This window comes from Bacillus rossius, assembly GCF_032445375.1.
Source record: "Bacillus rossius redtenbacheri isolate Brsri chromosome 4 unlocalized genomic scaffold, Brsri_v3 Brsri_v3_scf4_2, whole genome shotgun sequence".
In the NCBI taxonomy this organism is placed as follows: Eukaryota; Metazoa; Arthropoda; class Insecta; order Phasmatodea; family Bacillidae; genus Bacillus; species Bacillus rossius.
This window is the reverse complement of record NW_026962011.1, coordinates 3,439,083-3,464,941: the sequence shown is the minus strand read 5'-3', so window position 1 is coordinate 3,464,941 and position 25,859 is coordinate 3,439,083. Positions and strand designations below refer to the sequence as shown.

The window sequence follows — 25,859 nt, the reverse complement described above, 5'->3', positions numbered from 1 at the left end:
GGCAACGAGCATACAATCATACACGGCCAGGACGAACGACGAACTGCAGTGAATGTTGAACTGATTGATACTGGTTGTATCAGGCGGGCATGAGAGTATCAGAGTTAGAGAATTACCAGGCGTGATAAATAATGTATCAGATTCTCCTTCCGGTCGCACGGTCTGCGTACGCGGAGCTTTGTTGCCTCCTGGGACCGTATGATACAGAAGTATCAGATACTTGTAACATGGTACAATGCTGTATCAGTATCAGGTTGGGACAGATACCGAAAATTGCTGTAACAACCCACCTCTAACTACGCTACGGAGCACGAAGGTCAACTCCCCGTTTTGAAAAGTCTGTCATGGTCATGGTAGTATTCCCGCGTGCACTCTGCACTGTAGCCAACAAGGTATACAACACACAACATAGTAGTCTAAAATATTTATCGTGTTAACTTCAAACGAAATGATAAACTTATCAAAATAAATAAAATAAAAGAAAATAGATAAACTCTTAAATTTACAAAAAATTGGATTACAGTGATTAATAAATATGCCTAATCAAGTAACTAAAATAACGTTTCTGAAAGGAAATGATAAACTTATCAAAATCAGAAACGTTATTTTAGTTACTTGATTACTCATATTTATTAATCACTGTAATCCAATTTTTTGTAAATTTAAGAGTTCATCTATTTTTTTTTGTTAATTTTATTTATTTTGTTTTGTCGGACTTTACGAAATCATGGGGGAAATTGCATTTGTTTTTATTGTTTTCCCTCGCAAACGAGTTAAACAGTAAATAATTCGTCCTGACATTTGGGTAGCTAAATCGTTTATTTATAGAGTTTATTTTTACCTCGTTAAATAAAATCACAATAATTTGGTGACAAAAGTATAATCAGCAATAAAAATGAGTTTGTGGGTTGATAAACACCGTCCGACGTCTTTGTCTAAGTTAGATTTTCATAAGGCTCAAGCCCAGCGACTAAAAAATTTGGTACGTATTCACAATGACGTATTGAATACATTTTTTGAGGTACAAAATAAAATTTCTTGAAGGGTCTGTTGCCATTCCCGTATGTAACTGAAATTGCTAATGAACCCTAACCTAGAATGAATTTTTATTATGGTTTCTTTATGAATTACGCGGCTGAGAAAAAATTAATTTTTTTTTTTTTGGTAAATATGTAGAGTTTTTTTTCGCAAATACCGCTACTCTAAATGTTCAAAATTAAAAAATTCGATATCTCCTAAAGTATTTGGAATTTCTTATCTCCGCCGGTTGATTTGAAAAGAGGAAGTGAAAGAGCACAGAATAAAAGTGCTCGGATTTTTAGCATTTTTTTTTCGCATATACCGCTACTCTACATATTTACCTTTTTTTTAGTACCTAACTTTTCGTAGTAAAACAGGCACGATAGTGATCTGAAATTTACAGCTAGTTTAGTTTTCTAGTATGGCACACATTTATTTTCTCATAATGTCAAAGGTTATGTAATGGCTACATTTTCATGAAAGTTTGTTTGACAAACATTGGGTTGCTACAGGACATAATATTAAAAACGGGCAGAGGGAGACTAGAAAGAAGTGATCCGGAAAAAAAACCCAGTGGCTAGCACGTGGCATTGATCGAGGTTAGGGATGGGAGGCAGAGATAAATGTAACAGTTAAAACGGTTGTCTGTTAATGTCTTCGCTTATCCTTCAAATATCTATTCTTGCCAGAGATGGTCTCTGTGTTCATGTGTTGATGGACTGTGACGACATACATATATTGTACACTTAGTGTTTCGACCATTCATTTTGTCACGAGTCACACACTGTACCATGATAAACCTGCGCACTGTCTGACGCCTTGCCCTTGCGGCATACATGTATCGTCACACAAATAATCTCATGGCCTACTAGCTTAAGGTTACCTAATCACTCACCTGTGCGTCGTGTGTCAACCCATTGTTTTGAAACATTCTGCTGTGTTGTTTTCAAACAAGTTGAGATACGTGGGTGTGTCATTTTGCCAATCTCTCAATTCCTGCAGGTTCAGCAAGGTGACTTCCCACATCTGCTGGTGTTTGGGCCGTCAGGCGCCGGCAAGAAAACGAGAGTCCTGTGTATCTTGCGAGAACTGTATGGAGCGGGTGTGGAGAGATTGCGGATGGAGAATACATCATTTACGGTGTGTTTCATTTCTTCAAGTTAGTTGTATAGTCAAATGCTTAAGAGAGCTGGTAGCTGTGTATTGATTCCTCATATGAGGGAAACTATTTGTATTAACAAAAAAAAAATTGGTTGTCTGTAAAGTCGGTTTACGGACAATAGTTTAACGTGACAACGTAATAACAAAACATTGATGAAATGATTGATCCAGAAGAAAAGGTAATATCATATTCGGTCAGAGACTGAGCCGTAATAGGTTTTTGCAAACAAACCATTTAGGCATTAAAAATATTATATTCTTTAAGGAAGAATTTTTTTAATTTTTCTATCTTTTGTATGATAAAATCTACCTCTGCATACTTTTATGAAAAAAATTGAATCAATTTTATTGAATTATCACTATTTTGTATGGATACAAAGAAAGAGTGAAATGAAATGTACAATTTAATTAATAAATTTACTTTTATTTGCATTAATTAATTAAAATATATTTATTACTTTTGAAGTGTAAGCGCGTCATATTTATTTTTACAAGTACAAAAAATTTTTTTCGCTTCGGCCGGGATTCGAACCGTCATCCTGTGGGTTGGCAGTATTCATATTCGTATTCAAGAGTTTTTATTTACATAAAGTACCCTTTACAGTGTTTTATACAATAGAAACTATTGTTTCAGATGTTATAAATTTATCATATTCCACGCACAATATTTGTTTGAATTTCTTTTAACTAGCATATTCTCTGTTGGACGAAATATTTACAGGCTCGTGGGCTTATAACTATAATACGGTGTGTGATTTAGTTGATCAAATAATAACTCATGACAAATAATTACCAATGTCAAACTAAAGCGTGAAAAGTATCATACCAGCAATAAATATTTAGTTACACAGCTAAAACAATACTCATACAACACTGTTTAAATATACTGATTTACACTAGTAATTAAAATAATACATACTTTTAAGAACGCCATTTCCTTTTGAATATACTCCCGTGGCGCGGTGCACAATAACCTCGAACCCCGCTATGTTGTCGTCTGCCCCAAGCCGTGTGTGGCGACATGCGCAGGCGTGATCCAACCGGCGCGACCCGCCTATCCCTGCAGCATGGCGGGGTGAAACCTGAGCAGTACGCCGCCACGTGCCGGCCGAGTTCTCTGTACCGTCCGCAACATACCAGAGAGATGCCACGCATGCGTAAACACATCCGTAGTGGGACAATTTTTCGTGCGTGCAGCCAGCGTTCATCGATTTATTAGACGTCACGTCAAAAAATCACACACACAACCGTGATAGTAATAATTTGGCTTAAATTTGCTAATCAGGCATTACAAATCAACCTTAAAAAAATCCCTGCCCGTAAGTAGACAATGTGTTTGGGTACAGACTGGTTGATTGCTAGATTGACAGCCAAAAAGAAAAATATTATGTGGTTTCATTGTACAAAACTAAAAACAGTGAATTTTTGGTGTACTTTACAATCTGATCAAATTAAAAAAGTGTGATTTTAAAGTTTCCTGAGCATTTAACCACAAACCAAGGGTTGATGTAAACTTGGTTTCTCTCAGGGAGAAAGTATTTTTTGCTTGAGAGATCTTAAACCTCTGTTTCGTGTTGTAGACTCCATACTCTGACCTCTGTTTCATTTTGTTGTAGACTCCATACTGTGATGTGCGTTTTGTTGTAGACTCCGTCCAATAAGAAAGTGGAGCTGATGATCATCAGCAGCAACTACCATATGGAGGTGAATCCCAGCGATGTGAACATTTATGATCGGGTCGTGGTCCAAGAATTGCTGAAAACAGTTGCCCAGACCCACCAGTTTGATTCCACCGGCCAGCGAGAATTTAAAGGTGTGTAACAAGCCTAATCATCCGATCATCTTTTGGTATTCCCGTGGTTTATTTTCTGTTTGCTTTGTAATATTGATGCTGACTGTGTTTGGAGGAAAAAAGAATTACCATTTAAGAGTTTTTTTTTTGGTGTCATTGATTTTAGGTCCATAATCAGTTTGTACAGATAGTCGCTGAAAGACTCATCACCTTACCTTTTTTGACAATGAATCAGTCCTAAACGTGGTTAAAGCAAACAGTATTTAGTTTGGCTTTGCTAGGAACTTGCTCATTATGTGGCCTCCAAAGTGTATCTATCCACTGGGATGCAGGCAACACACAAAAACATTGTCTTAGTAGGCAACGATCACTCCAGCCTTATGTAAACAATAAACCCTCTCCATTCATGGTTATAGCACCTTTTTATATTGTTCTCTAGGACTGTGTTTGAGAAGAGAATTTCTAACACAGCTTGTCAGGAGTGAATACAGCATTAAAAATTCCCACAATTTGATGGTAGGAATGATAGAATTTTTTAGGATTTGGGAGGTATATGTCTCCCCCTCCCCCGGTATATGTCCCTGCAACTTGTAGTCGCACAGCTGTTCATTCAAGTTTTGAATTCTTATAGTATCTTTATCGCACCAGCAATAAAATTAAAATGAACATGTTAGTTTATGGGAGCCATTTCCACCAGGCGAGTGTCCGAGTCGATGTGGTTGTGGTGTTGCGAGCAGTGATTGTGGTGACGTCTGCCGACCAGTTGACGAAAGATGCGCAGCACGCCCTCCGGCGGACCATGGAGAAGTACATGGCAACCTGTCGCCTCATCCTGGTCGCGAACTCCGCCTCCAAGGTGATCGCCCCAATACGGAGCCGCTGCCTGGGCGTGCGTGTCCCGGCTCCTACCACTGAAGAAATTGCTGCCATCGTCACTGTAAGTATCTCTGTTTTTAACTCTTATTGAAATTCCATTGTATGTATTCTGGTTAAGTTGAGTAGAGGCCTGTTATTGTAACACTAGGAATTTGTAAGGCCCCGTAGGCGCCCGTTGAAGGAAAATTTTCACTGAAAATTCAATTTCTTTTAATATTGTGCAAATGAATATTATTTCTGATATTATGTCTATTTACAGGGATGGTGATTTTTCGTTTTCGCGAAATAGATGCGAAAATATGCTAAATTATACTTCTTCCGCTATAAAATGCGAAATCTAGACTATTCCGAAATAAATGCGAAATCAAGGTAAAAAACGTAGATTCGTCTTCACTCTACACAATTTATTTACATTTTGTATTTCGTTTCAGTTCAGTATCAAAAGAAACCATCATTTTATGGCGTATTCAGCACAAGTATCTTATTGTCACGTCATTCACAACACTATTGTTCGTAAATATTGAATGAAAAATGGCCATCCATGCCTCGCGATTGTAAACAAAGCAAAGAACAACTAGCTGGAAGAGTGTCCGTCATCTTGCAGAGTAAAGTTTTTAGGCCGCCATATAGCGACATCTCTGCTTCGCCGCGCTTACAATTCCCATTTTCTGGCTGTATTTCACGTGAAAGCCGCGTTCTTGTGTAATCTGTGGAAGGTGGTGTGTTTACAAATACATGCATACTCTTGAATGTGTTGTATACTGTTATTTCTCATGGTAAAAATGGGACGAATCATAATTTCCATTTGCGATCGCATAAATGAATACAAAAGTGAACAGTTCTACGAAAGTGATACGAATATTTTAATGCGCAATTTATGTAATCGCCGTCTGGAGTGAAAAAAAAAAGATGTACTTGAAAAGCACATTAAATCTGAGGGACATCAGGCTGCAAAAAAAAAAAAAGATTCACCGACAAATTGGATGAAGAAAAAAAGTCGGTAAAACGGTAAGCAACGGTTTCTGGCATGATCGAAAACCAAAAGAAGGCGAAAATTGAAAAAAATTATTGAAAAAACGAGTTTCAATAAAATTATTTGTGCACTCTACATCAACTATGGCCATTAACACGGCTAAAAAATATTAATTGTAATTTTAAGTATTCAATTTATTGCACTCATAAGTGCTAAAAAGTTGTTTGGAAACCTGCCAACATAGGCTATCTTTGTAGTTGTGCTAGATCTTTATTTCTGTGGTTGTTAATAATTAATATGTGTATTATTTAATGCTTTTTAAAAATATACTTTTCTTCGGTAATGTAAAATGAGAGAATTGGCTAAATCTTGTTTTTAAAAATGCTACAAAATGCTAAATTTCAAGTTCAAAATGCTAAATGTTATTATTTTAAATGCTATAAATCACCATCTCTAATTATGTTTATTTATAGTAATATAAAATAATGACACCTGTAACATGGGTTTAGAATTTAGTGCACAATGTTAGACTCTAGTAGCCATTTACTTTGAAATGATTATTCCTTCAATTACCTGGTGTTTGTTCTCAGCCCCTCAATTATTCTTTGAATGGAAGTGGTGTTACAGAGGGTATGAAATAATAAAAAAATATTTGATGTGTGAGTGTACGCATGCACACATGCACATGCACACTCACAGACACACACGTACGGACACACAGAGAGTGCATCTGTGCGATTTACCAAAAATTTTAGCAGCCAGAAATTAAGTGACCACAAAAGAAGAATATAATATAAAAATTCAAAAGGGCGTAACTACAAAAGCAGATCTGTTAAAAATAAACTTTTGGCCATACAAACTTATACATAAAATACCAAAATACCAATGTTTTTTTTTTTATAAAATTGTAAACATAAAAGATATAAGCACATTTAAAAAATAAAAAAATAAAAATTTTCCTAAGGAAATAAGTACAAAATTAAAAATATTATCTTAAGATTTCCAGTGGTCAAACTTATATCCAGTAAAAGGAAAAAGTTTTCACAGTTTTTCTTTTAGAGCTAAACTTTCTGAGATTTAATTAAGCATTTTAATAATTATAAATATGTATAGTTATTTGTAAGGTGCCTAAGGCACCCATTGAAAAATTATGAATATAACAACTTTCATTTAATATAATAACTTTAATTTAATAATGAGAGTACTATTATGAATATAACAACTTTAATTTAATATAATAACTTAAATTTAATAATAAGAGTACTTTTTCAGGTTCTTAACTCTGGTTTTCAAATCCTGTCATTTGTAATATGTTTCAATTTATGCATAGTGACTTCACAGGCAGGGAGAATCATAGGTCATGTCCTCACCAATAATTATATAATGTAAAAAAAAAAAAAATTTTCCAATTAAGGTTTTGAAATGTATTTGTTACAATGATGAAATTCTTTGTAAGAAGGTTCTAATTAATGCTGTTCTGTAAAGGAAATGTAGAGTTTAAATTAATTTACAGTGGCTGTTTTAATAATTTTAGGTTATTAAGGGGAAAAATTAATAATTCAGTTTTATAGCTTTGAAAATGCTGTTCGAAGTTGTGGACAGGTTGGAAACTCAATTTTTGACTGGTTTGAAGTCTGAGCTGCAGAGACTGGCAGACTGTTGTGTTGTCACGAGGTGTGTGCATTGCAGAGTGTCGGGAAGAAGGAGAGCACGCTGGTGCCCCCGGAGTTGGCCAAGCGCATCGCGGAGAGCTCCAACAGGAACCTCAGGCTGGCGCTCCTGTCACTCCAGGCGGCCAGGGTGCAACAGTGAGTGCACAGTTCTTACGTCCGGTGGGATGCCCCTGGGTTTCTTCGTGGGCTGTTGTAGTGATGATGTCAGAGCCCAATGGCTACAGACAAGATTTCATGGTTTTATCTTCAGGCCAGTTTAGTTTTTAAAACAGGAGATTTCAGTGTTATATTTATATTTTTTTATGGAGTCTGTTTTTTTTTTAAGTGATAGTGTGTCACTGGACAAATATGACACTTAAATGTACCATGATACTAATTTCTACTGAACAGTGTCATTTTTACTGATGTATGCTTCACTTTTACAGTAAGGGAAGATGTTGTTTTTGCTTCAGGTACCCATTCACACCAGACCAAGCAGTGCCGGCGCAGGATTGGCTGACGTACTTGCAGGAGACTGCAAACATGATCGTCAAGGAGCAGAGCCCGCAGATGCTGTTCCAAGTGCGAGAGAGGCTGTACGAGCTGCTCACTCGCGGCATTCCCCCAGGTCTTATCTTCAAGGTTTGAGCGCATTTCCCGTACTTTTTTTTTTTTGCAGAAATACAGTGTCTATGATCTGCATCCCTCCTCGTTCACAGTTTTGAGCATTTATTTCATGCAAGTGATTTTATAAAATTTCAGTGCTTTTCTCCAATATTGTTTTGGAATCAAATTTCCCTTAACAGGGCTTTACTGCATGTTCATTGTTTCATATGTGCAGTTATTAACACTTTGAGTACCATGGTAATGTATGCATTTATCTGTGATCAGACCAGCCTATTTTAGTATTTTTTTAAAAATTTTGGCATCTTCAAATAAAAAAATTAGCCAGATATAAAATTTTATTAACACATTTTTATGCTTTTACAATTCAGGGGAAAAAAACCAAAAACACTGTTATAAATATTATTATTTTTATTTTTATTACAATAAGTCATGTTTATGCTATTTGAAAAAAGTCAGATGGCCCATCTATTATTTTTAGAATTATGCATATATTCATGAATTACATTTAATTTATTTCTAAAATTACCTTTAATTATATTCTAAAATGTTTTAAATATAAAATTATTATAATATTCAGAAATAAATAATTATATAATACATGGTATTTATATGCATGCAAGCATAGACATTTTACACACTCTTTTTTATTTATCAAATAACATATATTTTTGAAAACCATATTTTTGATTACCTACAGCCATTTTGGTTTAGTCATTTCAATTCAATTTTTTAAAATTATGTTCTGAAAATTATGTCCATACAAAAATAAATTTTACTTATAAATAAACAAATTTACAACCTACAGGAATCAAACAATAAATTTCAACTTTCCATTAGATAATATGAGTATAGATATTACCCAGCATGTTATGTTCAACCAAGATTCATGAAAATTCATATAAATAACTAGTAGGCCTATATGCATATATAATTACATGTTTATCTACAAAGTTATATAACCGATACTTATACTGTTTGTCTATCGGCCTTTACAAAAATATTTCATTTCTCACAACAAAAATTGTTTTAGGTAAAATAAAACATGTGCTTCAAACGTGAACATTGACATTTTCTTATACTTAGTTAGAGATAAATTATGCATAATTTGCTTTGGTGTGATAGTCGCGAAAGCATTCAGGCAAACACAGAGGCAGTTCACATGTGGGACACCACCAAGTTGTTTCCTTTCTTCCTGTTTTGCCAGTGGATGCTTTAGTTTTTTCGGAACACACCTTGCAAACTCGTGTTGGGTTCATCTTCTTTTCTGTGGCTGGAATCTTTTCCGGGAAATGTCTTCCTGTCAGTCTGTTTGTCGCAACATTTTGAACAGTTTCACTATGCGACATAATGCTACCTTTGGCGGCAAAAGCTTCTCCAACTTCTCTAATAAAGTTGGAAAGATGGCAGTTTTTTTTCTCTTCGCCATTTCTCGTTTTCTTGTACAGGATAAACGCATTTGTTACTGCCATCAGAAGCATGTGAAAAAATAGCTTCTTCCACCATTTCAACTGTTTTCGTGTGAAGGGATAGTAAGCAATCATCTGATCACTTCGATCAACACCTGTCTTGTGAATGTTATAATCTAAAATAGCTTGAGGTTTTGTTTTCGTCACTTTACCATTTTTTGACTTGACATCAACTTCGGATGTTGTAGCCTTATGCAAAGTAGTGAGTGCCAAAACATCTCTGGTGTCTTTCCACTTCAAACATAATAAGTGCTCACGTCGCATGAAAACCATTTCATTTTTCTGAATTCTTGCTTTTACTATTTCTTTTGGTAGCTGTTTTCTGTTGGTCATACATGTACCTACAGCTAAAGTTTTCTTGCTCCACAAAAAATCAAAGAGTGCTGGAGAACTGTAAAATCTGTCCATGTAGACCACATGACCTTTGTCAAAATTATCCGATAAAAGTCTTTGGACAATAGACATAACGCTGTTATCCACATTCGTTTTCCCGCAGTAAACTTCCATTTTTAGTACATAACCGGTAGATGAATCACATACAATATAAAGTTTCATGCCATATTTTTGCGGCTTATTTTTCATGTAAACACGAAACTGAATACGGCCACGAAAGCCACACATGCCTTCATCTATTGTCAGATTACAATAAGGCGCAAATGAATGGGAAAACTTTTGAACTAGATGATCAAAAAATGGCCGAATTTTGTGCAAAGGATCATGATTTGGCTGTCCCCTTTGTATGTAAGTATTATTATCATTCAAGTGAAAATTTGACAGAATAGAAAAGAAACGATTTCTACTCATTGTCATTATAGATGCTGGGAAAGGAGTAGACAAAAAATCGTTAGTTGACCAGTACTGCTTGAGATCACTCTTCTTCACCAGACACATATGAAAAACAACTGCTAAAAAGTGATAAATTTCACATAGTTTTACTGGCTTCCATTTAGAAAGCAGACTGTTAGGTTTCAATTGTTTTGTACGCCTCAGTTTATCGACAACAGCAGCAGCGTATCCATTTGTTTCAGTTTTCATGTGTTTGATCATTGAATCAGGAAGAAAAATTGAAAAGCAATCAAATGCAGTAGAAGATCTGTCAATATTAGCAGTCACTCTTGTATGTTCTTGAAACACTGGGAGCTGTGGTTGTGTGTCTTCATGTGTCCAACCAAGAGCAGTGTCACTCTGACAGTCACTTGACTTTTTGGATATTTTTGTTGGCGGGCCAGAAGCAGACTCACCTAAAGAAAAATTATGAGGTTCAGTTTCTGACTCACTGTCATCCGAGTCCTCACATTCTGCATCTATAACAAAATATAAAAGTTATTGGGTACATTTTCAAAGTTACAAAAATGCATTGAAGGAAAATAGTAACTATTTATTTTTATATCTTGTAGTAAATATTTAGAAACGTAAACTAAACTTGTAAATATAATTTACAAACCTGTTCTTGGCGGTAAAAAATCCGGGTCTAAATCCGAGTCGTTTGCATCACCTTCAGAACCAGAGTCGATAAAGTTTTCATTTAGTATTTCGCTTTTAGCACTCATATCCGTTTTTCCGTTTCTTACAGAAAAAACATATCATTACATCACATGCGTGCTGAAACCCCGCGCTTAAAAACTGCAAAAAGTATTTTACACGAAAAAACTGCAACAAGTATTTTACACAAAAGTAAATACATAGATAGCGCACGTCGCGCGCACTGCAAAGTGAATGCTGGCGCAACCTTCTGACAGCGCAATAAACGAATGTCCAGTTAGTTCTCAAAACAGCCACAAGATAGTAGCACCAGTCTGTAACAAGTAGGGATGGGTCGATTCGATTCTCCGATTCCTCGATACCACCGATTATTAAAAAATTTGGGTACTCAGTATCGGGTACTAAAAAAGGGCAAGGTAGGTTAGGAATCGGTTAAGTTAAGAAAATACAGTAGTAATATATTTTCGTCTGAACTTTACTTACTTATTTTAATATATCTTGCCTGCCGTATGCGCATAAAATTCCTAATAATGCTCATTATTATTAAATATTAATTTTATATGAATAAAAATAAATAAAAACAATGTTACCGGGCATGTTTAACCTCTAATTAAAACTCCACGATCGAAGAACATTATTCCTCACTCATGTATTAGACGTAAATAAATTGTAAAAAGACTTATTAATTTTATTTGCAGTTAAGAAAAGTCCATTGTTTTTTGTGAAGAAAGTGACGGTTATGAAACGAGACCACATCACGTGTCGTCACCATTTTAGTTGTGAGCCATTCAAGGATGATGGCCTCCACAAAATCTCTGGTGGCCATAAAATATAAAGTCAAGTCGAAACGTATCGATTCGTTGCGTACGGGACAAATTGTATAATGAAAGCAACAATCGATTTTAAAGAATTCTCTGGCCATACCGCCAACAGAGGCTCGTGTTTATTTCTTGCAAAGGAAAACCGTAATAATTACTAGAAAAACACTTGAAAATAGTTTTAGCAAAACAATATTTGTGCCAAATAAATAGCATAAATGCGCAACAATTCACAGTAACCTCAATAGCACGACGGTGAATTACGGAAAATAATTTTAGCAAAACAATATTTGTGCCAAATATATAGCATAAATGCGAAACAATTCACAGTAACCTCAATAGCACGACGGTGAATTACGGCGTAATTCACCGTCGTGCTATTGAGGTTACTGTGAATTGTTGCGCATTTATGCTATTTATTTGGCACAAATATTGTTTTGCTAAAACTATTTTCAAGTGTTTTGCTAGTTTGTTAGTAAAAAAAATGTTCGCCGACTGTCGTTTCAAATTACGATGCGAATGGTCTGATATTGTATCAACATGTCTAAAGTTTGGGAACATTTACGCATCAATAGTGAAAATGACAAATATGCAATTTGTAATCATGGTAGTGCGCAAATTTCACGGAGCGGTACTTACAAATCTACAACCAATTTAATGAAGCATTTGAAATCCCGGCACACATTACTACCAGAAAAAATAGTCTTTGAAGAAAAACAAACTTTTGTTTACAGCACTGTCACCAACTAAGTCAAAAGGTACCACAGAAAAAAGTAGTGCTACCTTTGAACCCATTTTGAACAAAGATGTTATGTTATCGGCGTTATCGTCTGTTAAAGAACCCTGTCTAAATGTTGAACTTCTTTGTGCACAGCCTAGTACTTACTAGCAAACAAACTTTATGTGAAGATGTTTCTTCACGAGAAATTGAAAAAAAAACCCTCAACATTTAATCCTAAGTTTATAATTATCCTTTATACATGTTATTATCATTATGTAATGCATTCAATTCTTAAGTAGTTTTAATTATGTGACCAGAATTACCAGGAATCGAAAACTGGAATGACTCGGAATCGAGAATCGAAATTTAGGAATCGGTACCGGTATCGGAATCGATAAAAATGTGTACTCAACCCATCCCTAGTAACAAGCCAACAAGAGTTTAACGGCAATTACCCAGGTACCAAACCCGAGATATACTTGTTGGTTGACTAGCAAAAATCATGTAAATGGCAGCCCGAGTTACGCTCGGGCTTGGTCTAACAGTTATTCATGTGATGCCCGAGCTATACTCGGGCATGGTACTCAAAGTGTTAAAGCTCTTGGGAAGGAGGGGGGTGGGTGACTGACAGATCTGTGCAGAACAGGGTAGACATGCAGTGCTTTGCCAGAGTTTCCACAGACGGGAAATCTGGAACAAAAGGGAAATAGCAGGGAATTGAAAAGGTGTGTTATAACCGGGAAAGTATAAATATATAAAATTTTAATTTTCAAATCGTCAGCAAATAATAGACGAGTGGAAAGATTTTAGATTTATAACCAATTTTATATCATTTATTTAAAAAAATCAAATAAGAGAGGGAACAATGTCCACCTTGAGGTACCCCAGATGAGCAATATGCAAAAAAGAACAATTCATATACACAATTGTTCTTCAGTTACTTCAAAACTAATTTTTTTTTTATCAGAGGCATTTTGATACAAACTGCATCAATTCTGGTTGTTTGGCTAGGTTGAACTGACACAAATATATGTTTATTAATTGCAATGAAAAAAAAAAAACCACATCTTTCCTTAGAGGTAAGGACTGGATTTCGGTTGCATCTGAAAATATCTGTAAAATAGTGGAGTTAATACTATTGTCAACCAAGTTTTGGTAAGACAGGTAATATCATATTGGGTATGAATGAAATTTTCCAGAAATTCATTCAATGTAGTTCTCAAACGCGTGGTGCATTTCACATTTGTGAAATTACTGCTGCTTCTAGCAACATGGTAAACAAAGAGTTTGTGGTTTTAGAAGGTTAAGGCTGACTAATAAGTAAGCCTGTGCGAATATCAGTTTTTTTAGTTCGAATCGAATTTGAATACGAATACCAAATTATTCTCGAATACGAATATTGAGTTCGAATAATTGTAATGAGAATTGAAATCCCATAAAACATGTTATATCACATCACATTACAATATGATAACAGGTACATATTTACTGATACAATGTATGTAGAATAAAAAAACTGACAGTACTTAAAATTTTAAGGTTCTCCAATTTTATAACTAGTTCGTATTAAAAAAGTCTTGTCACATCACTACATATTAGCTAATTTAATTTTTTGTGGAGAAACACAAGCTGCTCTACATTTTCGGGAAGTAGACTCTCTCTTCTACACGTCACAATGTTGCCAGCTGTTGAGAAAAGTCTCTCACTACACACTTGTGTGGCATGTATAGGCAAGTACTTTCTTGCTACCATAGCTATGTTTCCGAAATAAGTGCGCCCCTTCTCTGACCAGAAACTGAAAGGATTTTCATTCTTTGGGATTAAGGGTGCTGCCTGATATTCGTTTACTTCTCCTTGGATAGTTTCTTCGTAGCTTGCAAGCGTAGACTGAGCTGCAGTTGAAGGTTTCACGTAGGCCCACAAAGATGACTTCTTAATAGGCATTTCACTTGTAGCCTCACTTGTCTCAGTTATAGTTAGAGTCAAGATTTTGTGGTGTTATTTTAAGACAAATTTCGGTGTAAATAAATAAATATTTCGGTGTTATATTGTCACGTCTCACTTTCAGAGGGGGGAGAGAATCGTAGCTCTTTTGTCACTCGCTTGGCTTCAACTAGTCTTAACTTCATAAAATACTTTACTGTACCTATGATCATAGGTTCGTCATCCCGTACAGGATGTCTGGTGAGAGCTGAACTAAGGAGATTTTGCAAAATAACATAATACTAAATTAAAATGATTTTATTCTTAACGTCAAATAATCAACATCATTTTTAAAGAACATTTAAATAGCGGGATTACAATTTAAAACAATAATCTCTTCATTACAGTAGAGCACCCTGTATCCGGAATGGTCGGGACTTAGACTATTCCGGATAGTAGAAAATACCGGAAAGTAGAAATTCACTATAAGGCCCCCGAATTGAAAAAAAAAATTGCTCCCGAAGTTTGTGAACATCCTGTAGCTGTAGATGAGGACGGCAAGGGGGGTGGGGGTAGGGTGATGACAGCTACCTCCGGTGGTGTGACCTTGCCACGGGCACGCTTATCAGACCTTGCCTAGAAGCACGCTACAGCTACGTGACTGTACCATGATGTCCGCGTGAAGCAAGCAGACGTAGGCGAGACGTTTGACATTCAATGAATTGTGTTACAATTACGTAATTTACATACAGTTTGTACAGTGATTTGGTGTATCCACATGTTGCATAAATAAAATATAAAATAATAACACATGGTACAGTTAGGTACGGTACATTACAAATAAAAAAACACTTACCATGACTCACTGTAGGCTACACATGTCCCGCGAATAAAAAATAATGTCCTAGAACTTAGATAAACTGCATTGAAATAATCACTGTATACGGCCCCACTTGTCTGTGTGTAAGAAACATTGTTTAACAGTCACATTAATTTAAATTTAAAAAGCTAAACAACAAATTACCTAAATCGTCACACATTGTGAAAGACAGGAGAAGTTAAAGTTAATCACTGTCACTGTCACTCTGAACATAACTGTTTACGTTTGTACCACTGGTGCCAAGTGTTGGATCGTCAATGTTCTCACTCGTAGTTGAAGCAGGTGTGGAAACAGGAGCTTTTTTGAACATGTCACTAATGCGTTGTTGCCGCACACGTTTGTGCTTCTCTTCAGTCAGCTGTTTTTGAAGCATATACAAATGCATAATTTGCTGGTCGATATAACTTCGTTGCTCTAGGCCAGCTATTAATCGTTCAATGTGGTGAAGGTACTCATCTTGCGAGATTTTCTCCTGTGGTTCATCTTCATCGCTACTGCTTTCATTGTTTCCGTCGTCTTTGTTACACTTAACAGAGTCTAATATCTCCTTATCTGAAAAGTGATGCACAACGGGAACATTATCATCAACACAAAACCATTCCACAATGTTTTGTTCTTGCAATTGTAAGTCTTCTAGTTCTGGATTTGTTATGTTCTTGGCATACTCCAGCAGTTCGTTCACGTTTTTTTGTTCAAAACCTTTGAAGTCGGCTTCATTTCCCTTGTCATGAACCTCGTCACGATAAACCAAAGTCGGCCACAATTTAAACCATGCCTTGTGAAATGTTGACGCAGGCATACCTTCCCATGCACGAGCTAGTGACCATATGACATCCTTTATGGTGTAGTCCTTTTTAATTTCTGAGATTGTTTTGCCGCCATTCAGATCAGATAAAAAGTGCTTCATGAACTCCGTGCGATAACGACATTTTAGGGAGCGTAATATTCTCTGATCTTGCGGTTGGATTAGTGCAGTGCAGTTAGGGGGCAGATACATGACAGAAACATTATCCCTGTCTAGTGTTTCAGCTGCAGGATGCGCGGAGAAGTTGTCTAGCACAAGGACAATCTTGCAGTGCGGGTCTAAGCCTATCTTGTTACAGTGTTGCCGGCTCTGGCGCACAAAACTGTCAAACCATTCTGTGGTTATTGCAGATGTTATCCACGCGGTTTTTGTAGCTCGGTATTCAACGGGTAACACTTTAACACCTTTTAGCACCCTTGGGCGCAAGCTTTTGCCAATTACGAGTAGCTTCAGCTTGTGGGTACCGGCAGCATTTGAACAACCAAGCACGGTCAATCTGTCTTTAGAATCTTTCATCCCGCTGTGAGGATTATCTGCAGTGCACAGCGTGCTTCGAGGCATACAACGCCAGTACAAAGCAGTCTCGTCCGCATTGTAAACTTGGTCTGCTGTCCAACACATATTCTGCGAACTCAACAACAAACTTTTCCGCCGCCGCTGTATCTGCAGAAAGCTTTTCACCGCTTAGTTTGAAAAAAGAAATTCCATGGCGTTTTTTGAATTTATGAAGCCACCCTAACGAATAGTCACAATCGTATGTTATATTCAGTTCGGCATGAAACATTTTTGCCTGTTCTATCAGCATCTGTCCAGAAATGCTAACACCTTCACTTCGCCGCAAACGAAACCATTGAGAAAGAGCATTATCAAGGTCACTACATTTACTACCCTGCATTGTTTTTCTGTTTTCAATTTCTCTCTTCGTATCACTGTCCGAATACAATTTACACAGTTCATTCTTTTGTTTCTTTATGTCGTAAATCATCGAAATGCCGACATCATACGATTGGCTGAGATTTTTAACAGAAGTCCCAGCATCTAGTTTCTTGAGAATCTCAACCTTTTCTTTAATGGTAAGAAGTTTTTACCTTCGTTTACTACTCTTTTCCTCATCACCAGGAAGTTTATGTTTTGAAAACATCACGTGTCTGCAGGAACGTACATACTAGCGATCGCGCACCACAAGCAAGACTGACATTGAACGCACACAATACACCACTCCCCCTCCCCTACAACGCGTTATCACGGCGCGCTCACGTGTAGGCGGGGCCGCTGCCGCCAATTCCTGATATGCGCTCGACGCCCGTGCACTGCAGTCGCGAGACCGGAAGCCTTGGCTTCCATCATAACTCGCTGAGTGTTTATAAAATCAAGTGCACCCTGACTGACTTGACGGGGCGTGAACTGCGCAAACAATCGGTATTTACTTCCGCGGGAATAATATATATTAATATATATTATAATTCATTAAAAAATATATATATTTTTTTAAATTTTGTAAATTTTTTTTAACTCTCGGAAATCATCCGGATAGTAGAAATTCCGGTAAGTAGAATTACGGATACAGGATGCTCTACTGTACTTCCTTAACTATTGAACGACCTTACAAGAGAGAAAGAGAGAACTTCACTAAACTCTTCCCTAATCCTTCCGAATACATCAAATCATAATTAATACTCAAAATTAAAACAAAGATAAGTCCATACTCACATTTTCCGAAAAGACTTTCTTGATCTATTACTTAAAACTAACGTAGGGGCCTCTCCTGCCCTTGAAAACCCGAACGAACATTACATTTTAAAAATTAGAACTAAACGACTAGTGACGAGGGCCATAGCCTCCGCCCGAAAGCTTGAAGACGACTACATTATGACCTAACTTGAATTACTTTACGACCTAAGTAACTCGTTGCCTCTGGCGTCAGCCATAGCTTCCGCCAGAGTGAGCCCCGAGCTACCAATCACTTGCGCTTAAATTTGCGCGCCCTGCCGCACCTAGCATAACAAATCGCTCGTTATTGAAGCCAAATTTACTAAACAACTAACTAGAACATCTGGAAAGACTACCCCCCTCTACCCCGACGTGCAGGCCACACCGCGCGGCTTGTTACGACAGCGCGCCCCAGTAACTGCGGCCCGTGGCTGCGCCAGCGCGCGGCCGAACAAACAAACAAACAAAATTCTGCAAGCCCGCAGCGCGCCGCGCCGGCCCCGTGCCCCAATTACATGGTCACGCCACTTGCGCTGACGAGTGAACAGAGCAGCCAGCCCAGAGTCCCGTCAGTTAAGTCCCTAAATTTGATTTCAACAACCCTGCAAAATTTTAACCCGCGACAATATGGTTTTATTTTTTTGCTCAAAATACCCACGGCAAAATTTTCTTGCATTTCTGTACGACATGCAAATTTATTTAAACAAATATTAATAAACACTAAAACCTCATGATCTAATTACAATTAAGTTCATTTGAAAATTCATAGATAATTAAGTTCATTTGCAAATTCATAAATTCAAACTTTTAAATAACTACTAAAAATTTCACGACTTAATTACAATCACATACACTACAAAATTACACAATTAAGCACTTCCAAAGTTACTATTGAGACGGTTTTATTGAAATGCTATCATAGTTAAATTTTTCCCATTTTCTGGAGTGAGACGTTGTCTTCTGTCACTAACTACCAGCGAGTACCTGGAAAATGAACGTTCTGCATCAACATTTGATGTTGGGAACCAGATTACCCTTAAACTGGCTTGAGCAAATTCACTGTAGTCCCCTTTAAGGGAGCAAAGTACCTTTGCAACATCAATTTGGCTTGTTTCTGGCAATGAAAGTTCTTCCTCAATAATTTTTTGAAAGCAACATAGCCATGTATGAATGTATCAATGGGAAGACGGGAAACAGAAGGCAAGTTATGCAGAGACTTCTATAGGTTTGCATCTTCTATGCTAACCCTACTCACATTTCTTGGGTTGAACAGCAAATTAATGGCATTAAAGACTCTTAGACAAGGATGTCGTTTAACAGATGAGTTTTGCCTCAAACATGTTTCACAAGCGTATCGCGTCTCTCGTAGTCTAGCCTGCAGTTACAGAATTTGCACATTAACATTTTATCACTGAAATAAAATCCTTCGCTGGAAAATTATTTCGATCGGTCACTGGCAGAAACCTTCGTTTTAGGCATTATCAAAAAATTTTTAATCACATAGGAAGAATTTAACCTCTTAATACGCAAAAACTTGCCGTGCTGGAAAGATCAAAGCAATGGAGAATAGATGCGAATACAAACGCATACCGAATACCAACCTACGTACGTGAAAATTAATACCGACATAAACATGTACTATTTATTATTTACAATCGTTACGTTAAGCAGGGTTAATTTTATTTTCGTACCCTACGTACTTTATTTTAAATAAACAGTAAAAGCAATGCGCTTTAGTGTGTAATATTTTAATGATTAAAAACGTAATCTTAGAAAAAAATATTTTGGATGTTTGTTATTTTTGTATTTACAGAAAGTGAACGGCGGCCATTGTATCATAGTTATCAACATTTTAAATAATTATGGTACACAAGATTACCGTTTAAAGAAAATATTACGTTAATTCCGAGACTTCATTTTAAAATCTATAATGAATCACCGTCGCATATAATATATATGGCTGCTAGTTACTGTCAGAAATATTTGATTCTGCTGAAGATAGTGAATTGTCCTTACAGAATGGGAAAAAAAACGTAAATAATCAGGATAGACGAAATTTGGCGACATATCGCAGATTTCGCACAATTTCGTTTTATTTCGTGTTTTCAAGCGGTTTTCGGTGTTATTTCGTTTTATCGCGCATTACCATATAATCGTGCCTCTAGTTATAGTTTCAGCTACTGTGTTCAGCTTACACAGCTTACATACCTCCCTGCACAAATTTTCAACCCATATTTTTTTTTTTTTCATCCTCAATTAGTGAAGCTTTGAACCGTGGATCTACCATCATAGAAAACACATTTACTTAACAATCTTGGTACACCATGAAATGTGATCGCAAGCTTTTAAGTAAGTTCTTGGCAAGAGTTACTGCTTGCTCTTCATCAGAAGTATAATTTGCCAGCATCTTCTCCATGCAGAAGAGAATGGGAAAAATTAGCGAACTAGTAGGGAAACTATCTGAACTGACCTCTTTAGTAGCTTCTGCAAGAGGTTCCAAAACATCAACAACAGCCTTACAGAGATTCCATTCATTCTGAGTGAATGAGTCCAAATTAGTTCCTTGTAGAGCTGCCCCAACTGATTCTCTAACCAAAATAAGTCTGGCCAGCATGTCACGTTCCGAATTCCACCTTGTTTCAATATCTTGAATTAATTAAAGAACAGGTTCCCCTAATCTCTTTTGCTTTTCATGAAGCCTATCTCTTGCTGAAGTGCTTCGTGAGAAGTACCCCACTATGGACCTTGCTTTCTGGCACATATTTCTGATGTTCACTGCACAAGTACTTATAAGTAATGGCTATGTATGCCACCTTACTATTGCACAAATGATAAAATCTCAGCAGTCAATGTTACTATAAGACACACTCGCAAGGTACTGTGTGTGTACAGCAACTACACTTCATAAATACGCTGTGTGGGAATGGAATTTCATTTCCTGTAGTTCGGGCTGGGAAATAATTATTTCTCATGGGAATCAAAATAGGATCTGAAAAAAAATGAACTTTAATAAACACCCTCCTAGTGTAACCTTTTTTTTTTTTGACGCGCGGGACAGGATAATTGCTTGAGATGTCACTACGCGAGGAATTTGGGAAGGGTGGGAAGGGTTTGAAAGGAGGAGGGGGGGGGGGTGGCCACCTGCATCCAGTCGTTTACTGTGTATTATCTTATTGAAAAACATTGACATTGACGTAGCATGTTAGGCTTTTGGAGTCTTTGCTGTGAGTATGTGGCCAGATGTTTTCCACATGGTCTGTACAATTTTCTTTCTCTTCGCCGTTACGTTCGGAAAGAAATTACAGTGCCGACAAATCATGTTTCACTCTCTAATCTGAAAACTGTCACCTATAACACTCCGGTTGTGTGGATTTTACAGACACGTATTTATCTTTATCAGTATGCTGACAGTAAATATCTATTTTAAACGACCTGAAGACATTCTTCTACATAAAATACGTTAGTTATCGCTCCGAATTACTGTGTTCAAACGGGCTTTACGTGGCCAGATGTAGTGGAATAACTCCACGTACATAACTCTAAAACATTAAGGCCTTTTCACAATACCGCAATGCGATCTGGCGACGCGATGTAGCGAAGACAGCGACATAAATATATGTCGCCAGCTAGTGCACTTCATAATATCGCGACGCGATCGCCATGCAGCTGGCGAAAAAAATATAAACCAGCCTGCACTCTGCTGGGGATATTTTACAACATGGTTGAAAACAAAAGTTTTTGGCGGTAATATTCAGATTGTTGTTATTATATTTGTACACTGACTTACTGGTAGAAGCATTTAATTATGGATAGGAATCGCGAAGCCCGTAATATTCACAGACGGAGAGTACTAGCTGTGTCGTTATTGTTATTACTATATAATAACAAACGATGGGACATTGGGCATTCAAGCTATTTGCGATTTCTTGGCAAGCATTATTTTTCTCCGTCTGATTACAATATTTGTTACTAGAAAAATCGTACAAACACGGCCTTTTCTGAACTTCATTAATCAGACGCTCTTCAAAACTCATTTCAATTGAACAAAATCCACGTGTTGTTTACTAACATTACTTAGATGCATCAATACATCGTTTCTTACCTCTTGTTTCAGTTCTTCTTCTTTACCACAATCTTGTTTCTGATTGGCTGTTATTTCTGACGTCATTAGCGACATCGCCGAAGCGACGAAACAGCCTCGTCACCAAGTGAGCTGTCACGCATCGCGGGCGATGTAGTTGTGATTGGCTGGTTTGGTATGACGTCACGTCACATCGCGTCGCGTCGCGGTATTGTGAAAAGGGCTTTACGAAAATCCCGCGGAACTTTTGCCCCCCGCCCAACGAGAGAAACCTCCGTGATCCCGAAATGTTTCCCGGTTTCAGTGATCCGGCTCAGCCTTTTTCGTAAATGACTGAATATTCGTTTTTTCGAAGTGTAAGTACGTATTGGAAATCGAATCGAATACGAATAATAAACTATTCGTTTTGATATTTGAAAATTAGAATATTCGCACAGGCCTACTAATAAGGCTTGCATTTACAGATTCAGAATTGGACAAATTAGGGGCGATTTGCTTAGGATGCAGTTTGCAGAAGAAAGTGTTTATAAGGTTCCCATTAAGCCAGCAAACAATGTTATTAATCCTGTTAAATACATTTTCAAGAACTGTGATATGAAATTTTATTAATTTATACTCAAGAACTGTGATATGAAATTTTATTAATTTATACTGAGCTTAACTACTTGTACTTGGGAGAGATGGAGTTTATTATATAAATGACTTCCTGTTCTTCAACAGTCGGATCAGAACGAGTTACGAAGAGTGCTTTTGTATTCTTATAAACTGGTTTAGTGACTGTTTTCAATGTGGAAATGTTTCTGATTCTAACTTGCATCTGAGTTTTTTTTTTTTTTTTACTTTTGTTGGGATAAGATTTAATACGTATGTTTTTTTAGTCTTAAGTGAGTTTCACCACTGTAAAACTTTGTTTGTCAAAACACTGATTGTTTTGTGTACTGATGGTGCAATTCTCGCTGCATCATACGTAGGTCACTGGTTGATCTTTTGTCATCTGAAGTTTGATCTGCAGAATCTTGCCATTCAACTCTCGTATTACCTGCAGACTTTTTATGAACTTAACTAAATGTTTTTCTGAATTATTCTTCATATGGAGGTCCTGCTTGAGTTGATTTTATTCATGTACTATTAGGGATGTTTTAGTACTAGAGTCAATTACCAGAGTCTTGGGAATCAACTCTAACGTACAAGAATTTAACAAGCATACCGTGTAGGGGTGCGATTTTTATGCGGAAAAAGGATTTTTTGTTAGGTAAAGTTGTCTATAAAAACAAAACCTATTCATGGAAAGTACTTTCATTTAAAACGTAGGAGTATACGAAAACACACCAAACAATTTAAATTAATAAGTCATACATCAAAATTATTTTGTTTAACTTTAAATAGAAAAACAAAAACAGAGATCAAAACGTGAGTCAGAACTAATGAATAACTATCGTCATAGTACCATGAAAGAGTGCAGGCTATCAAGTGTAGTTAACTCTGCACCAGACAGAGTGCGTGCTTTGCATGCAATCAGGGAGCTATCTTTATCAATATTCAATTACGTGCACACATTCTATATGGGAATCAACATAACCAAACATGAATGATGCCAACTAGTGCTGGCTACATTTTTATAAGCATACACAGCGGTGACAAATAAAAAACAGATAAAGGTTATAACATAACATTTGAAAATGTCTGTCGTATTTCTGTTACTTAAATAATTAAGTGGTAATATCCAAATGAATATTAGATTTAAACTTTAAAATAGAAATTTTTACACGGGAAAATTACCTTAAAAAAAGCGCTCTGAATTTAACAGCGGGACCAAAAACATTATACAACATTTATGCAATAATTTTTTTTCTTACAAATTTTGACGTCCTAAAATAATGGTGCGATGATTATGCGCATACGATTATGTACGTGCGACGATTATGCACATGCAATAAAACACAGTAATTAGTACATCAAATTTCAAGGTATCAGTGATAATTTCCTTTTTCCCGGTTCCTTAGTTACCATCTTTTTAGGCGATAATTTGAAACCATTCATGGAGCCCTCTTGAGTTAATGCAAGAGTAACATTAGCATCATGGGGCAAAAATCAGGCTGATCAACAATCGATGAATACAAATAGAAGGAACATGCGACGGATGCTGTAAAGTTACGAGGAGTTTATGCGTTCGCCAGCCACGGACTCGTGGCGATGCAGGGAATATTGTGGGAAACTGGGTGAAGTAAGGGAGTGGGGCCCTCACTGTGCACAGCTGCTGACGGTGGAGCTGGTGCGCAACTGCTACGATGCGCAGCTCAAGATGAAGGTGGTGGGACGCGCTGCCACGCTGGACCACCGCCTGCAGCAGGGCAGCAAGGCCGTGTTCCACCTGGAGGCCTTCGTGGCTCAGTTCATGAGCCTGTACCGCCGCTTCTTGGAGGAGAACTTCGCAGACATTCCCGACATGATGTGAACTGCCAGCTGCCGCCTGTTACTTGAACTGAGCGATGGAAAACACATGTGTACAGTGGTGGATGCTAGGCTCTGTGAATTTTTTTTTTCCATTAAAATAAAATTTCCAATCAAATATCAAATTATTCACTAATGTTGAGTATTTATTGAATTGCATCCAAACATACATTTTAAACTTTTTTATACCCAATGTTACAAATTATGTTAAAATTTAAAAGCGAGAAACATATATGGAACTATATAAGTGCGTTGTAAAATAAAAATAAAAAATCTTGGTAGTGCATTATTTTAAACCAGGAAAGTTTTAAGGTTGAAATTGGTTTTGTTTATCTAACTGATAGTATAAAAAATAATTTATAATAAAAAAATAATGTGAAATTTTGAATCAAATATCAAATTATTCACAAATATTGAATATTTTTATATACACATAGACCCCTAGTTAATGCAGAAAGGGAAGTGGAAGGGTTGGGTGTCATCCTAGGTTCTGGATAAAATATTTTATTCCACCAGGGGCTGTGGTGGTTGAATGGTCAGGTCACAATAGGAGAGGATAACCACATCGCCCACAGTGTTTATAGAAACCCAACCCACACGACAGGTATCTACAGGCGAGTTCACACCACCCTCCATCTTAGAAGAGAACAGTCATTTGAACTTTGGTCATATATTTATTTTTTCACCTTATTTTGACTTAATATCGAAAAAGCACCTTAATTTTCAATCGAAAATTCTCCGTCAAAATATCAGCTTTTTTAAAAACGTTGTTTGGCTTTTTGTTCGTTGTAATATCTACTTTCTGATGGTGTAAAAAAAAAATACATTACTATGGTAAATGTTCTCAGAAAATGCAAAGAAACGAAAAAAACTCGAATCCAAAATTTTGTTTTAAATTTTAATTATTATGTACAATTTTGAGCTATGTATTAAAATTTACACTTAAATTACTCGAAAAACATAAGATTCCATGGTACATTGATAAACAAAAAAATTGAAAATTGAAATATACTATTATAATTAACAACCAAAATTAATTACTCGAAAAACATAAGATTCCATGGTACATTGATAAACAAAAAAATTGAAAATTGAAATATACTATTATAATTAACAACCAAATAAGTTATTAAAGTTAATATTTAATAAGACATCTACAATATTTTGAGAAAGTTGTAGAATCTTCTTTAAATTATATGTGTAGATTCCTATTTATTGCTATTTTAAGATAACTTCTTATATACCTGAGTGACCCACGGAAAATTTATTTTCTCAAGTCAGGTTCTGGAAATGTAAAAGATCTATTTTTCACGTCTAATAGTTTCAAATATGAATCCTTCAAAAATATTGTTTAATTTCTGCATTGTTTTTCTGGTTGCGATACAACATCTGGATTTTCCGGGAAAGGAAAGAAAAGTATT

At 36.5% G+C, this 25,859-nt stretch overlaps 1 protein-coding gene across 1 annotated transcript; it reads left to right on the top strand.

Annotated features, from left to right (window-relative positions):
- The first annotated feature begins 375 nt into the window (after positions 1-375).
- On the top strand, positions 376-24,566 carry LOC134542215 (replication factor C subunit 3). Its single transcript, XM_063386294.1, has 7 exons — positions 376-982; positions 2,023-2,160; positions 3,829-3,994; positions 4,711-4,910; positions 7,512-7,630; positions 7,948-8,116; positions 24,242-24,566. Exons 1-7 carry the CDS (start codon positions 896-898, stop codon positions 24,440-24,442), a joined length of 1,080 nt encoding a protein of 359 aa, XP_063242364.1. The 5' UTR covers positions 376-895; the 3' UTR covers positions 24,443-24,566.
- Positions 24,567-25,859: the final 1,293 nt, after the last annotated feature.